The following is a 17,746-nucleotide window of genomic DNA, read 5'->3' on the forward strand; positions in this document are numbered from 1 at the left end:
TTCCCATATTTTTTTTAAAAGAGTTTTGCACAAATTTTTAACTACCAAGGTGTGCATGACCATTTTGTTCTATTAAAAAAAAGTAAAAACTGAAAATAAAATAAACACTATAAAAAAAAGTTATGTACAGTAAAACTAACATTTTTTCCCAAATGCTTTACATGTCATCTTTCAAACATAAAGTAAGCTTCATGAAGAAATATCCATACCTGTTGATTCAATTGTTGAATATTGTCAACATTAATCTTCAGTCGGCTGTGAAGGTCTTCAATTGTTGCTACCTTAGATTTCAACTCATGGTCCTGGTCACACCTGAAATAAAAATGAAACAAATGAACTGAAAGAAACATTGTAGTGGTAGACAAATAGAATCATTTACATTCTAAGAGAGATAATCCAAGTTTATAGTAATTTAATCATAAACCTGTGAATCAGTAAATTTTTTTGCATACATTCATCATGATATGGGTACTTTTAAAGTTAGTATTCTTGTTTTTAGGATATTGAAAAAAACATAAAATGACTACTAATGATCAAATTTGAAAATATTTTGTAATAATCATGAAATCCAAGATACGTTAATGCATTATCCTAAAGGTTTCTGAATTTACAGTATGAAGCAGAGAATGATATAAACTACACGAGGAATACGTGTTTATAACTCACTCTTGATCCTCTAAACGATTTCTGAGTTGATTCAATACCACTTGTTGGTGAGCTGAATGACTCTGTAATGCCTATGAAAAAATATCATGTATTTACTCTTATAAAGTAAAAGAAACATATCTTAAAATTTTGGCATAAAATGCAATAAATATTCCTTGACTTTTCTGGATAAATTGATTTATTGTATTTTCTTGTCCAACTCATGACCTCCAACACAAGTCAAGCACATTACCATGATGCCACTGAGGGGGTCAGGACCTTTCAAGATGTAAAGAATCAATTTTTCTCATAGATATTTGTATATTTTTTTATCAATATACCATATTGTGGTTAATTTTCATGGAATGCAAATTTTGGCACATTTTGGCAATTTTTCTAAAAATGCCCCAATAAATTCTACAAAATAACTATTCAGGGCTTAAGTACAAAGTGCATCATGTAGCATTTGCAAAATTTTTTCCTATACCTTCATGCCTCAAAGTGGTAAAATTTTACACTCACAATTCCATTATACATGTAAAAAGCTACACACCTTAAATTTGTCGGAGTCTTCCCTTCTTTCCTCGAGTTCAATCTTGGCTTTATTGTTATATTTCTGCAGTTTGGCAACTTGTTCTAGCAATTGTCTGTAAAGTCAATGTATAGTATATCTAAGGAGGTAGACTTAGGGAAAGTGACACAACTCTTACAAATCATTGGAACGTTTGTATTCAGCAATTGACATCAATCTCATGTAAGCATCAAAGTAACTCAAACTGATTTCAATATGTTTCAAAGGAAAGCTTGAAAGGCTTCTGTGAAATTGAATATGATACAAACTTATCACTGATTTCCAGAGTTATTTCCCTTACCCTAGGTCTACCTCCTAAAACTACAGTGAAATCAGTGTAAACAGAACCTCATGGGAACAATTTGTTTGAATACACAAGGACAGATTTATTTGATAAAACATTGCAGGCGTTCAAATTAACTTGCAAGAGTTCAGGGTTCTTTTTTTTTTGTCATGCTAAATGAAAGGTCCACTAAGACAGAAATGTCCATAATAAGAGTAAATGTAAAATATGGTAAGTCCAGGATCTAAGGTAAATGAAATTTCAATGGTCCTGTATCAGGAACTGATGGTCCCTGACCTTAAAGCAGCACCAATTTGAACACCAGCATTTTCATTGGCAATCATCAATTTGTTTTAGTGTCACAGTAGTAGCCCACGATAGAAAAATATCTGGTAGTAAAATTGATGAAAAATTGTAGAAAGATGTACAATAAACAGTAATCTAACTTACTCTTTCTCAGCAGTGAGAGTCATTATGGCTTTACTCTGTTCCCTGATCTTCTTTCCAAGCTTCTCATTGGCAAGTCTAAAATTGAAGAAATAAAATACAATCACAAACTTGGATTTTATAAATATCTAATTGTATTATGAACACTAAGATTATCACTGGATAAGGTCCAAGTAGATAAAAAAAAATCACTTAAATTGTTTTAGCATCAAACAGCACAAGATCCAATTTAAATACAGAAAAAATGTGGACCCCACCCCAGTTTAAAAAAAACAGCAGTCTTTGTCAAAGATTTTAAACAATTTGTGATTTTATAAGTACACTTAATTGTAGGTTGAAGTCAACTTTAACTCAGCTGGACTCATTTAACATTTAGACTTACTTTTGTTCTTGAACCCAGGTGTTGACATTTTGAACAACAAGTTCACTTTCCTTGTGAAGTCTATCACCATTTGACCGAGATTCTTCAAGTGCCACCCTCAAACCTTGGATTTCCTCATTAGCACTCTTGTAGTTATGGTTCATCAACTCCAGCTGATTTCTCATATTTTCACTCTGAAAAGAAAATGATTAAATTAAAATTTTTTGGAGTGCCTTGATTTTAAATAAAGGATTTATAAAAAAAAAAAAAAAACATTTTCCTGGTTTCTATGCTTTGTGAACATGGTGGATTTTATAAACTAGCAATTTGCGAAAAAAGATTTCTTTACATGAGCAATTATTTCTGTTTTAACATTTTTTTTTTCATTTTCATTTCAATCACAACAATAGCAAAAAAGTACTTAATATAATAAACTTATATTAAAAAACTCTAGAAAAATTTAATAAATAATGATATTCTTACATCATCAAGTTTTGCTTTGTATTTCTCCTGAATAGCACTTAGTTCCACTTTATAGACCACTAATTCTTCTTCCTTTGCAGAGAACTCCTTTAAACTCTGTCTATGTTTATCTTGGCTGTTCATTAACTCTTGTTGAGTCTCTGAAAGTTTCATATCCATATTTTGAAGCTGTGAAAAAAAAGAAACAATTCCTCATTAGTTCATAATGGAAAGCATTACTTCACAAAAAAATAATTTAAGTCACACATGAAGTTTGTATTTTACAAGAGTTTAGATAAAACCTCTAACTTTTTACAAACAGACTGCACATTTATGTAGATTCCTATTTTATGTAAGACAAGTTTAAACAGATTTTTAAAAAATTTAAGATGAATTTTCAAAATGAATTGTAAATTCTAAACAAGAATGTTCATGTTGTAGTTTAGATGGAAAAAGAATAATCAGATGCATAAACATAGGCGTTTGATAGATTTCCAAAATCTAACAAAAAAGGTGTACATGTAATTATTTTAAGATGATCCAACCTAAATGAGGAAGTGACACATTCGTTAGTAACTAATATCAAATTAATACCACAACACAACAGATAAGGGGATTAAAATATAATTAATCTGACATACTTCCTCTTCCGATGCTCTGTTAATTTCCTGAAGTTTTCGAAGCTCGTTTGTCATCGACCTCATCTTTTCCTCATATTCTCTGAGCTGTAATAAGACGTGATGTATAAATCAATAGGATTATGCAATACAATCAATCTTAATTCTAAAGAATCTTTAAACCGACTGTAACGGAATCAATGAAAACTATTAACTTCCTTCTGAAATGTGACTTCAGGTCTAGAATTCCTTTTACTGAAATGAGCAATAATTCTTCTAACTACTAATGATACTGTCATGGCATTAAGCTTGAAGCATTTGAAAAATTGCAAGTCTGTAATAAAATTCAGCTTACTCAGTGGAGTGATAAGGTTTTAATAAATCTTCATTTGACTGTTTATTGACTATTTCAGAATAAGATACAGTGAAACATGTATAAACCAAACACTGAATAAACCAAAAACCAGTCTAAACCAACACAGAAAACCAAAAACCAGTGAAAACCAACACATAAAACTAAAAATCAGTCTAAACCAAACACTGAATAAACCAAAAACCAGTCTACACCAAACAGTGAATAAACCGAAAACCAGTCTAAACCAACACAGAAAACCAAAAACCTGTCTGAACCAGACACTGAATAAAACTAAAAACTTCTGTAAACCAAACTCTGAATAAAACCAACAACCAGTCTAAATCAGTCACTGAATAAACTGAAAACCTGTCTAAACCAAACAATGAATAAACCAAAAACCAGTTTAAACCAAAACTGAAAACCAGTCTAAACCAAACACTGAATAAAGTGAAAACCTGCCTAAACCAGACACTTTTTGAAGTCCCTTAAATTCAGTTTCGATGTACTTTGAATCTGGGTAAAACACCTGCCTTACCAGACAAAGTCTACAAGGGGTTCAGTTTACATAGGTTTTACTGTATATGAAATTGACTTTTTAATCATTTTAAACTATAAGTTTTAGTACCCAATCTTTTAGAAGAGGGGAAAATATAGGTACTGGATACAAGAATTGTAAAATGAACTTTCTTTAATTTCAAAAGAAATTTGCAAAAAATCTAAACAAAATCTAAGGAGGTCAAAGATGCATAAAAAATGTCATTGAAGACATTAAAAATACTAGGACACAAGGGCTTCACAGCAACTAAACACTGAATCTTTACTTCTTAAAAAAACATTAATGAATTTTTTTTAATCTATGAATTGACTTTACCTCTTCAGTGAGGGCAGAATTCTGTTGCTGTGATTTATGGCAGTCTGTTTTGAGGGCAGCTAATTGTCTAGAATTTTCCGAAAGCTGGTCCATGGATTCCTTGTGGTGACCTTGAACTGTAGTCAGTTGAACTTTAAGGTCATGTGTTCTCTGTTCTTGTTCCATCAACTGAAATGAAGAGAATGACTAACTTAATGATTGTTTTTTTTTTTAACATAAGGCCTAAAACAAAAACTGTGTTACTGGTGACATCTCAGGGTCAGTAGGACACTGCTGAATACTTGGCCATGGCCATGTTGCTTCAATTTTTTTTTTAAGTTTCGAACCTCCACATGGGACAGCAAGGCAATTCTGGTGAAAAATTGATGACATAAACACTGAAAATCCATATTTTTTTTGTTTTTTTTTTATACCCATAAAAAATTATGGTCGCCAGGGGGAAAAAAAGGGTTGGTCGGGTTAAAGGAAACACAAACACAGAATTTTTTTAGACCTAATTTTTAGTTAATATATGATGGTTAATCAATTGGTTCAAGAAGCCAATAAGTTTTTTTTTTTTTTTTTTTTTTTTTTAATGAAAAGTCTTAGGCAGATTTATACCCCTGCCAGGGTTTACACTTAATTTTTAAGATTTCATAACTGTTCCAACACTTTCGATTTTCATCAATAAAAAACATGTAATAAATGTCAACATTTTTGTTGGCTACATTGGAAACCAGAGACACTTGGCTAGTGGGATCTTGATAATTGACAGTACCTGCATAACATGAGACAAAAACTTCTCACAGCCAGGCTTGTAAATTTTTGTGATCATATAAAACTAATGGATCACATAGGCAGAGGTTAAAGGTCAGGTGAAATAAATTATGTATGTTATATAACATAGCGAGTGTAGTGACATTAAGAAACCGAATGATGATTAATTTTATTAAGTAACAACTTAAGATAAAACAACCATAGTGTAAGCTATGAGTATATCACCAAGATGCATTCAGTATAAATTACCCCAAATCTCAACTAATTCTTTCATCTAAATTGTTCAATGATATCTGAAGTTTTTCACAGTGAACTATTACTTGTAATAAATCCTGATCAATAAATCTGACAAATGATCAATCTGTATTGTGCAGTTATTAAAACATATCTCTCTGGAGGCATTAGTTATATTTATACACATTCTTAATGACATAAAATACTCTCCTTCTGCATGCATGGTGTAAATCATGTATGTTAGTGTGTATCACCAATGTGTATCCTCAGCATGCATGCATGTTGGTGTGTATCACCATTGTGCATGCATGTTAGAGTGTATCATCAATGTGCATCCTCAGTGCATATGCATGTTAGAGCGTATCACCAATGTAAATCACCATTGTGTATGCATGTTTGTTTCAGCACTGTGTATCATCATTTTGTTTGCATGTTAGTGTGTTTCACCATTGTGTATCGTCAGTGTGTAAGCATGTTAGTGTGTATCACCACTGTATATCACCATTGTGTATGCATGTTGGTGTATATCAGCAGTGTGTTTGACCAGTGTAATTGCATGTGCGTATTGGTACTGTATATCACCAGTATATTTGCATGTTAGTGTGTATCATCATCACATGAAATCTTTTAAAATAGTTCATTGTTCATTTTAGATGATTATCTATAAAATATCTTATATTATATTTATACTTATTACAAAATAACTTTTAATTTCAGGATTGTGCATGAATGTGTTTGTAATGTTTTTTTTTCTTTTTTTCAGGAAGTAAAAATCTAAATCTTAGATCTCTTACATCAGCATGTGTTCTTCTATACTGCTCCTGGGTCTTCTCAAAATCATTCTGTATCTGTCCCAGAGTCTCTTCATATCTTTCAATCTGTAATTACATAATTGTTTATTAAATTTCCATAGAAGACTTTATTTCTAAATGATTTGTTTGTCAAGTAGTTAATCACTTCACTTTTTACAACTTTCCCTTCATTTCTTGTAAAATGACAACATGAATCAATTATTTTTCTTTAAACAAAATCGTTTCAGGCTTAATTGTAAATAATGAATTTTTACAAAATATTTTTTCAATGTTAATGGAAAAATCTTAATCTTAAATCTTAAATATGTTAGTGAAGCCTGATAGAAATTCTATTTCTGCACCTTATTTTCAAGTTTGACTAATTAGGATTAGATTCAGCCTTGACAATTTTGACTAGTCAGGATTAGGTTCACTTTTGACAAGTTTGACTAGTCAGGATTAGGTCCACTTTTGACAAGTTTGACTAGTCAGGATTAGGTTCAGCCTTGACAATTTTGACTAGTCAGGATTAGGTTCAGCCTTGACAATTTTGGATTCAGTTGAACTTCTTACTGATTTAGATTCAGTTGAACTTTTACTAGTCTGCATTAAGTTCATACCCATGTTCCCCTTTTAAGAAAATGATATAAAAAAAAAAGCAGTTTGCAAAACCATGTACCTCATTTATTGAACTGAACATATTTTATAGAATAAAGAACAAAAGAATTGGACAAAAGTTATTTCTAATTATAAATGCCCTCTCCCACCTCATTTATTAAAACCTCTTTTCTTAAATTGACCTCATTCAAGCTTACCTCCTGAGCATGATGCTGACTCTGTTTCTGGGCTGTCTGGAGGTTCATCTTGGCTACCCTCAGTTGTCCCTCCCGTTCAGCTAACTCCTCCTTTAATGCCCTTTGTCTTTGCTGGAGGGAGTCAATATCACCACGGAGCTTACTAATCACTTCCTCTTTCTCTTTTATCTGAAAATGGAATCAACAATGTAATTTTAATTTGACACTTCATTCTAAAATTCAAAAATTGATAAAAATTTGGTGTCTTTTTCATCTCTACACATGCTAACTTAAATTAGCCAAACAAACTTTCCAACTAAGGACTATCTTTTTGCTTTCAGACGACTTCAGTTTTGTTCTTTTTTTGAAAGTTTCCAAAACAATTAATCTAGATTACAAATTTCAAGATTGATTGATTGATTAACTGATTACGGTTTTAAGTAATATGGCAGATATTTCATGCATAGGGTAAGAACGGTTGACCAATGGAACAGACCTTGCTTTTATCTAGTCAAATTCAATGACTTTTTGTGGTGTTCTGAATGACTTAAAAAGATTTAAAATACACAGATAACATAGATACTTCTTCTTTCAAAAATCATTTTACAGAATTTTCAAAAGCAGTTATGAATCACTCATGTCAAGGACAGATATAATGGTATCAATTATTAAGCCATCCTTGATCTTCAAAAAAGATAAAACAGTAAAAACTGAAATTCTGGACAAATGACTGTACATACATGATTAGTCAGGTCCTGTACTGATTTATTGTAATTGTCAATATCCTCCTGAAGATCAGAGTTGATCTTTTTGGCCTGTTGGAACTGTCTGGCTGTTTCTTGATGACGATCTCTCTCTGCTCTCAATTCCTGTTGTAACTGGGTCAGGATCTGGTCTTGTTGTTCTACCTATAAATGTATAAACATGCATATAAAAAAGATTTTGTTTGATCATTTGGGTTTTAACATAATTTTAAGTTTGCATACATACATGGTTGTCTAGTAACATGGAAAATATGATGTGGTTGGGCTGCCACTGTAAATAATACATTTTCTTATGTCTCTGATTATTAAGAATTCCATATGTACATGTAATCACCAAATTTAACTTGTCCCATCCTAGAGCCCTACAGGAGACCCTTTTTTTCTAACTTGTACAGGAAAACCAATATTCTGGTCAAACCTTTAACTTGTAATTCTGTGTTATAGGATTCTTATTTCCCGTTACCCGGGGTAAGTGAAATTTGGGTCAGGGAAAGTTAGGTACTTAGTTACATTTTCCTGTGGCAAGTTGAAAACTTCATATGCTGTAAGGATTTGTTTTGTTAGGAAAGCAGTCATTGACTGTGGGAAAGTCGATTTTATATGGATTTTTCCCGAGGAAACCTCAATTTCTGAAAAATCCTAGAACACTGTGTATTATCAATACAAGATATGTAACAATGAACTACATAAGTCAATGACAAACCTGTCTAAATTGAGTCCAGTGTTCAAGGATTTTTTCAAAATTGTAGGTTTCCATGGGAAAATTCAAAACAAATAAGATCAATTTCCTCGAAGTTTGCTTTCCAAACATAACAAATCCTTTAAAAAGTTCAAGCTTTCTACTTACCAAAGGAAAGTGGGGCATAATAATCAAATTCCAACACCAAAATTCTACTTGCCCAGGTGAAAGTGGAATCCTAGAACACTGCGAGTCCCTTTGGAAGTGAAGAATTTGTACACTTTAGGCAGTATTTTGGGTTACACAGGTTTAAAGTACTTTGAAATTGATATTAGTGGACTTCAGAAAGTGTATAGTTAAGACAGGTTACTGGTTTATTCCTGTTGGTTTAGACAGGTTACCTGTTTATTCCTGTTGCTTATGACAGGTTACTGGTTTATTATTGGTTAAGACAGATTTCACTGTACCAATAAAATATACGAACCTGTTCAGAGAGCATCTTTTCCTGTTCCTTAGCTCCCTCTAATTCTACTTCCAATTTATGAGCCTGCTGTTTGTATGCCATGCCTTCCTGGACTGTAGCATGGTGCTCCTCTTTCACTTTGACCAAATCTTTACGTAATTTATCAATAATGGCTTTTTGTTCAATAATTTCCTCTTCGAAACTTGTACTTCTCTCTCTAAGGGTTTTGACCTCCATCTGCAACTTCCTGTTGACCTGTTCATGACGGACAACTTCAGTTACACGTTGGCTGAGCTGGTCTTGTGTAGTCTGGAGGGACTGTTCCATCAGCATCAGTTTCTCCTCATGGTGGGCTAACTGTTTTATGAAAAAGAGCAAAGTTAAAGTTTTCTCATGGTATGTGTATCAAGCTGCTTGACAATTGGACCAAAACTAATCCAAAATCTTTATTGTTTAAGAGAAACAAAATAAGATTATTACAACAGGCAAACCACCCTGATAATGGCTAATTTCATCAACATGCATTTAAAAGGGTAACCTCAATTATATATCAATCAATAACAGATCTTAGTGGTAACAGCCATTCATGATGTACTGCCACCCCATCCCCCCAAAAAAACAAACAAGCAAATTTTTAGACATACAGTAATAGAAGATATAAACAAGAACACCTTTAAATTAATTTAGTGACACAGGGAGTAATCCATAAATTCTTAACATAAGCTTTCAAAAATTCAGTCTCTATGACTGAACAAAACCAGTTTAACAATGACCTAGAAATAACAAAGATTGTGAGGATTTTTTTTATCTGTTTTTTTTTTTGTTGTTGTTGATTTATCAATATTTAACTAATAAAACAAATTCTAAATTACATATTGTGGTATGTAGCATTCTTTCCGACCAACAACTTAAAAAAACTCCAATCAATTATTCACAAAATATTTGCTCCTAATATTGGTATTTAATTCAAATGGCCTTCTAACTATATAGTTATGGATTTGTAATTATGTTTAATCAATTCAAATCTACTTTAAACCACAGAAATCTCAATATTTCTACCAAATTAGTCAGGCCCTTATCATTTTCAAATCAATTTGAAAAAAAAAAATAATTGCAAGCAAACAAAAAGATATTTGACAGGATGACACTTGTTAAAACAAAATCAATGTTAAAATTCAAATGTAATTCTTTCAAGTTAGCTGACAACATCAAAATATGGCACAGGACTTGTAAATGATCTAAGGCCAAAACAAATTACAAAAGTGTTTCCTGTTACACCTATGACACTATAAAAACTGTGAGCAATGCTCACTAATTTGATACCCCTACTCCCCTATTTGATTTTTTCATTTTATCTATATTTTTTTTTACATTGAGTTTATGGGAGAAGCATTCTTACTTTAGCAGTGCCTGTTGAAAAATGACAAAAACTTTTGGGCATTTTTGGCAAAAAATATGGTTGGTATCCTAAAGGAAAAGATGCATCTTCTTTAATTTGGCCTACTGAATTAATGGAATTTTAAAGACCAATTGTACTGAATTATTTATACGGCATCAGACTTCATAGACAACATCCAGCAACTTGCACCCTTTGATTTCTTAATTAAAATGGATTTTTTTCTACTTTTTGAATAAAATCTATGAACTTTCAGAACTTAAATTACCAACACAATATTGTTGAAATTCACTGGAGCATGAAATATATCACTTTATAGCAGCATCTACTGAATTTACTAACGGTATGGCGGGTTATTTTGGTTGGTGTAAAATTTTGCGATTTTTAAGGCAAGAATATAACAAAAAAATTTGGCGTTTCATATTTTGGCAAATGCTAGTTGGTGCACTGAGTACTGAAGCCCAGAGTAAATACTTGGAATTCATTTTTGCTTTATCAGATGCACCACCCAAAAAATTACTGCTTTTCAGTAATTTCTTTTGAAGATAAAATGTGCTAGCTGATGGAAGGATTATTTTGTTTCAACCACAGTAATAGTATTTTCAAGTGAAAATGTAGAAAAGGAGGATGCCTTTGTTGATCCGCTTTAAAAATTCACTAGTGTCGTACAAAATACATGACTCACCTCCTGAGCACAATCTTTATACTGAGCTCTGGCTTCTCCCAAATCATTCTTCACATGTTCAATTTCCTGTTGTAATTCTGCATTCTGTAAAATATCAAGGGTTTATTTCATAAATACATATTCTAATGCTTCATCATGAAAAAAAACAAACAAAAGAACTTTTTTTATATTTTTTTTTTCACTTAAAGCAATTAAAGTTTCACCCAAAGTTAATACATAAAAAATTCATGAAATCACAATTTTTCAAAACTGGGGAAAAGAATAGGGTTACTTGACCCTGAGATTATTCTTGAACAATACATTGCTTAAACATGAAGATTCACATAAACCAATAATCATTTTGCTCAGCAAAGTTGTTATTTTTTTTTTTTTTGAAGGACAGTCTTTTTAATCACAAGACCAACCTGTATAAAATAGCTTTTTTTATTATTAAAAAAAAAACATTTGCAACATGTCTTTCTTCATATATGATATTTTGTAAATATGTATTTTGATATACAATTGCTATTCTTTCTACCAAAAGCTCTACTCACAAACAAATCATTTATACAAGGAATTTTAATTTTTGCACTAGACTTAAAATGTACATGCACGTTCTCAATTTAATAGAAAGCAATGCTACTATGGACTACATTAAATAACCCCAGCATGATACAAGTAGGAGAAATTCCTATGTGAGAATTATTGAAAGAAAGGCTTAACAACTATCTTATTCCATAAACTGTCTCCTATTTCAAACGCCCTATAATGAATTTTCATGACTTAATAAATTCATTTCAAATTTAATTTCAATTTCATGAACTAATTGAGGTAAATCTTTAAATAGACACAAATTTGGCAACCCAGGCATGTTGGAGGCATGTAATAAGATTATTTATCATGACTTTAAAATCTGCTGTCATTCAATTGGACCCATTTAATAAATTATCACAATTTAAAGTTGAATACTTTTAGATAAATTCTAATTCCCCTAATCCTTAAATAAAACATTTTGTTCTGAAAAAATTATTTAAGGCATATTTCTTTTATTCTCTTATATCCCATCGCAAAACAACCACATTCTCTTATTCTTTAAGTATAACCCACATGGACTCTTCTTTGACATGAAGTAAGTTTTAAATTCAAGTCACCTAATACCATATGTTTTAAAACATATTGTATGCATGTCACCAAAGACCCTGGGTGCATATGTAATAGATTAACTTTCATTTATAGTACATGTAAAAGTTTGAATAACTTTTGAACCAAAGTACAGAATGCATAAGTTATGTTGGGATTTTCAAAAATTTTGTTTACTTTTTAACATGGGCAAAATAAGAGTGTATCACTCAGGGCAAGTCTAGTTCAACTTTGAGACCTTACAAGTGCCCTCTAGAAACATATTTTTATATCCTTATGTTTCAAAGCCCTCTATCTTCTCTTAATAGGATGATATGGCAATAAAGTTGCTTTAATCCTGCCTAAATTGAACCACTTCAAAACTAAAAATTTTGCCTAGTTTAGGCAAGTGTTTGTGTTAGTTTAGGCAAGTGTTTGTGTTTAAACACAACTTCAAAGACCAATTAGTTTCAGTTTCTTTGTAGAAAACTAAATCTTTTGGTTTCCTTACACAGAGACAGCGACTGCTCTAGAGATTTAATTTTTTTTCTATTTTGTTTAGCGTAAGGGGTACAGTCCCAATCTTACCCTCTTTTGATTTCACCAATGATCATGATTTCATTACAACATTTTCACTATACTGAAGTTTATGGGTGCAAAAATTTGCCTTCTACTTAAAAATTCAAATTCATTATTGACATATTTGTTTATTTCACAATAACACTGTTAAGGTGACAGCCATCCATTTAATAGTTTGTTCCATAATTAGTTTATAAATATTCATGACATCTAGCAGTATTTGTCACTGTTTGCTTCAGTTTTTCACAGCAGATGAAAAGTAACTTTACAAGTCTGAACAGAATGTAGTAGTTTGACACATGGACAATAGCTGAACAAAATTTCTTGAAAGAGAAAAGTAAATTTGTAACAAATGTAATAAAAACATGCAAATATGTAAATTGTTTAAAGAGCAATAAACAAAAAAAAAATGAAGTATATTTTCAACCAAAAAAAGGCTGGCTTACCAAGAAAATAGTAACCTCCTTAATTAATAAATTAGGTCATTTATTCTTTTAATAAGCATACACTATGCATCAATATCTACTTTAACCATTTTGTTTATTAAGCCTATTCTGTAATTTTAAAAAGATTTTTAAAGCAATTGAAGAACTGCCTCATTTAAAACTGACTGGACAAAAGACCTTCCAGTATCTAATTTTTTCTACACATTAAAATTAAAAATGTTCTAGTTTTGCTGGCTTAAACCTCATTTAAAGGCCATTATGCAGTTTGTCTTAGTTCAATTCGAAGTGTGCAGTGTACACTTGTTGTTGTATCTATCACAAATATATAGACAAATAATGAAATCTGAAAAGAAAACAAAAATGTCTCACCTGACTTTCAGCTCTCTGCTTTGTAGACTGTAGATGATTATTCTCCAATCTCAAATCCTTAATTGTCGCTTCATGTTTCTCAATCTGCAAAAGAGCATTTTCATATTCTCTAATAGTCATTTCCATACCAAAGTTTAATCCACTAGAATCATGACAGACAGTGCTATCGGACAGAATGCCATAACGTTTGTCCATTCTGTCAAGAGCAGTTGTATATGAATAGGCCATTTTCAATTCAAATTTCCACTTTCAATTTCATCTATTCACAAATAATTCATTTAATACATGCATTTTTCACTGGTTCCAAACTTGAAATACAAGTAAGTTGCCAACCTATCAAGTCAGCTCAAATTTCTGTCTATTTCTTGTCATAATCACATACAAATTCCTTGGAAAAATATTATTGGAATTAAAAGACATCAGTCAGGTAGAGTAGCAATCCCATAATTACCACACTATCATGACACAACACTTCCTATCAAATATCCCAAAATGTAATTATCTAGAATAAAATTATTCCAAAATGTATCAAGCTGTCAACTTATCTTTGAATCCAGAACTGTCATTAATTTAAAATCGACCAAAATCAGCAGAGCATGACAACTGTCATCAAAATTTTTCTACCTGTAATATACCATACAGGTAACACACCGGTTTTTAAGGAAATAAGTCAACACAATATAAAGAGTTCAATACTTAGTCCGTAATTCCAGTCCGTGATTTAACTACTGTTGATTAGGGCTATACAATATTAAATTGACACATATTGAAAAGCTATTATACAAACGTTAGGAGAGAACAGTCTGGTCTCGTTTCATCATGTTCTGTCCAAATACTTATTATAACAGTTACAAATCAAACATGGTTTTGTTTATCTAATTTCCGTTCACAGTGAGTAGCCAAGTCTTGATTTTAAATTATCAGTAATTTTCATCAAACAAAATACCATTTGGCACCAATAATGTATATTTGTCATAAGCTTTAATTGTCATATTGCTGTCACTTTAAATATTCTTAAAGAATTATCCTGGATTTCCCAAGTAATGCCTTTTATCAGGGAAAACAAATTGTCAAATCAATAAATAAGAAAATTTCTGGACAATACTTAGTATCACAAATATCTTCAAAAACCTCAAGATAAGAATTATTATCACAATTATACAACCTTGATCAATTTCTTCAAATAAATTTTGACAAGAAAAATCAAGTACATTATATAATAAGAGCAAAAATATGAAACATCATGTGACTTTTCTCCAAAAATCTTAAAGTCCTACTTGCTGCAAATCAATTTCACTTCTCATGTTTTATACAAAATGCTGGTACACAGAAATAATACGATTATTACAATGCTAAAACTGAAAATTCCAAAGACAATTCTCGCTATGTAGAATGACATCTCCTTAAAACAGACACGAAACTTTTTCCAAGCTCAATACAAAACATGTCTATGGATAAAAAGCTCCATTTCATATCTTGGAAGTTCTTCTTGTTATATCAATTGTCATCAATTCAAAAAGACATTGAAAGCTATCTAAATCCTCAGGGATTTCTCGGGAAGAAAAGAAATACCATTACTTTTTATTCCCTGAAGTATCTGTCACATTACTTACATCACCACCTTGTCATACAATTCAACAGTTAATACAGTCAATTGTCTGGAGAGATGCTATCACAATAATCCCCATAACACAAGATGCAAAAATTACAAAGCTTCTCCAGAATATGGGATTTATTTATTGCATGTCAGTTCCATAAAGGTATAAATGTTACGAAGAGGGAAATACTTCAGATATACTTCATTTTGCAGTCCAATGGATGCTTATTGTACATGACGAATTTTTCCTTGTGAAATTTTTTTAGAATAATGCTGTATTCTTAATAATTGTTTTTGACCTTTAAAAAGCAGCCAGAATCTTTATGACAGCCATAAAAGAGTATTCATTGCCTATATGGATGTGGTCATGAACAAAACAAGTTTGAACAGTATTTTTTAATACTTTAAAGATATGTTAGATTTTCAAATATACATTTAAATGTTACTTTTTCAATCCATTAATATGAAATCAGTGACATTTATATTTTGAATTTCAAGGTTCAATGTTAATTTAGCATGAAATGGAAGCATTAATTTCATAGACCACAGCACCATAGGTGATGAATGAGATTTACATAAATAACTTCCACTCATTATACCACTGAAGACAGTTTCTAGAATAGTTATTTACTATATTCTTCTTTAGCAAAAAAAAAATTATACCATAATGCTTTTCAGGACATTAAAAGTTCAGAATCCACCATCCCAATTACAGTGAAATTTCTACTTCATTCAACCTCATAAAAAGTTATTTTATAACTGATTTTTCAGTCAAAAAAATTGAAATTATGAAAAAATAACTAAACAAAAACAGACTGTGGTTTTGTTTCTTCATTCTTGCAACAAAAAATTATTTTTCTCCTTTAAAATTCTTTTGTATAAGATTGTTTTACCATTTAGGTAATAATTTACAGTCATGAGATATGAAAAAATAAATAAAGTCCAAAAACCTATTTATATATAAAAGATATAATCACAATTTCTTCGATTCTCTGATTGAAAAAAAAAACATTACAAAACATAATAATCCAAAAACTCTTCATTGAACCCCACAATTACATGTCTAAACAAACAATTTAGTCTAAACTTTATAACCCACTCTCAAACATTGAGAGTAGACCCTTAAGAATCATGACTGAAATGTTAAATCCTTAACAGCCATAAAGAATGCAATTCAAGTAAGAAGATCAAATAATCTTATGAGTTTGAGAGCAGAGTACTTCAACTCTAATACTAACTGGAACAATAAACTGCTATGTTCGAAGATTTAGGGCAAGAAATAATGTATACAGTTCCGTTTATTAGACACCTTTGCTTGCGTTGTTAATAAATTTCGGATTTTATATTTGGTTAAAGAATGGTAGTATTTGATCTGACATGCCTAGTTAGCTATAGGCCTCCCGGGTGAGGTCGCGGCAAAGTCATAATCGAAGACTTGATGTGAATGAAAATTTACAGACATCAACAACTGCAAACTTTAGTAGGAAAAAAGGGGTATTTGTGTGTGACTGAAATGTTCTTAAACTGTACCCTGAATTTTTTTTATACCATTTCAACAGCCACTTACAGGATAGATGATATTATATAAACAAGAAATGTACACAAATGGGATGATTCCAATATACTTCCAAACCCTAGATTCTTTTTATACCATTTCAATGGCCATAAACAGGATAGATAACATCATATGAACAAGAAATAAGGACAGGCAAACAGGATGATTCCTTTATACATTGTATTCCAAAACTTGTGTATAAAAATATCAAATAAATACATAAATAAAACTAAAATTACAACCAAGTTTTTATCATTAGGTCCAAAAATTAAGATTAAAAACAATCCCTTGTGGGAACTAGGTCATGATTTCCAGTTGCATTATTCAGATAAAAGTTAAAATTGATATGTTAAAAAATCAAAAGAACGTTAGTCCACATGAATCATATTACTTATGCCTCATGATTCTTTATTTGTGACATGGATATTTTAAATGGTCATTATAATTTTATTAATTGCTCTGATAAAATGTCAATATTCTAAGATGCCACAATCAATTACAATAATTGTTAAGCCATTATCAGATCAGAAATCAAAGATTGGGTGGGAAACATTTTTTTCTCAAGAATGTCATAACTATACCCACAGTTTGTGCAGCTTTCATTAACCAAACCTTTCTTTGGAATGAAAAATGATTTCAAGCTGTACTTTTTTTCAAAATATATTTATATTTTTATCACAACTATGCAAACAGAAATTTTTTGGGGGTGAACTTTCATAACAAAAAAAAACATTAAAAATTTCATGCTTTAAAAATCATTCTTTAAAGCAATTACAAATGCTACCAATAATGGTTCAATTTAACAAAGAATTTCTTCGTAAAAATAATTGGTCAGCATATTACTCAAACAAAATACAGAACATGAAATCTGGTCTTCAAATCTTATTGGAGAAACAGAACTAATCTTTCAGTAGATAAAAAGCAAATT

At 31.0% G+C, this 17,746-nt stretch overlaps 1 protein-coding gene across 13 annotated transcripts in view; it reads right to left on the reverse strand.

Annotated features, from left to right (window-relative positions):
• LOC148617276 (uncharacterized) overlaps positions 1–17,746 on the reverse strand; it is an 85,488-nt gene that overhangs the window by 8,124 nt on the left and 59,618 nt on the right. For 8 of the 13 annotated variants that reach the window (XM_088584829.1, XM_088584841.1, XM_088584831.1 and 5 more), the window contains 14 exons: positions 13,667–13,750; positions 11,175–11,258; positions 9,115–9,450; positions 7,928–8,095; positions 7,209–7,376; positions 6,397–6,480; positions 4,613–4,780; positions 3,411–3,494; positions 2,791–2,958; positions 2,329–2,501; positions 1,950–2,024; positions 1,199–1,292; positions 667–737; positions 210–312 (listed from right to left, as the gene is read on the reverse strand). In XM_088584829.1, coding sequence (XP_088440955.1) covers positions 210–312; positions 667–737; positions 1,199–1,292; positions 1,950–2,024; positions 2,329–2,501; positions 2,791–2,958; positions 3,411–3,494; positions 4,613–4,780; positions 6,397–6,480; positions 7,209–7,376; positions 7,928–8,095; positions 9,115–9,450; positions 11,175–11,258; positions 13,667–13,750 — 1,860 coding nt within the window. Of the gene's footprint in view, positions 1–209; positions 313–666; positions 738–1,198; positions 1,293–1,949; positions 2,025–2,328; positions 2,502–2,790; positions 2,959–3,410; positions 3,495–4,612; positions 4,781–6,396; positions 6,481–7,208; positions 7,377–7,927; positions 8,096–9,114; positions 9,451–11,174; positions 11,259–13,297; positions 13,316–13,666; positions 13,751–17,746 lie in introns of all 13 variants that reach the window. The other 5 variants (XM_088584836.1, XM_088584838.1, XM_088584832.1 and 2 more) reach the window with 1 other exon arrangement.

This window comes from Perna viridis, chromosome 5, assembly GCF_037379345.1.
Source record: "Perna viridis isolate PV_CMFRI_1.1 ecotype Kerala chromosome 5, ASM3737934v1, whole genome shotgun sequence".
In the NCBI taxonomy this organism is placed as follows: Eukaryota; Metazoa; Mollusca; class Bivalvia; order Mytilida; family Mytilidae; genus Perna; species Perna viridis.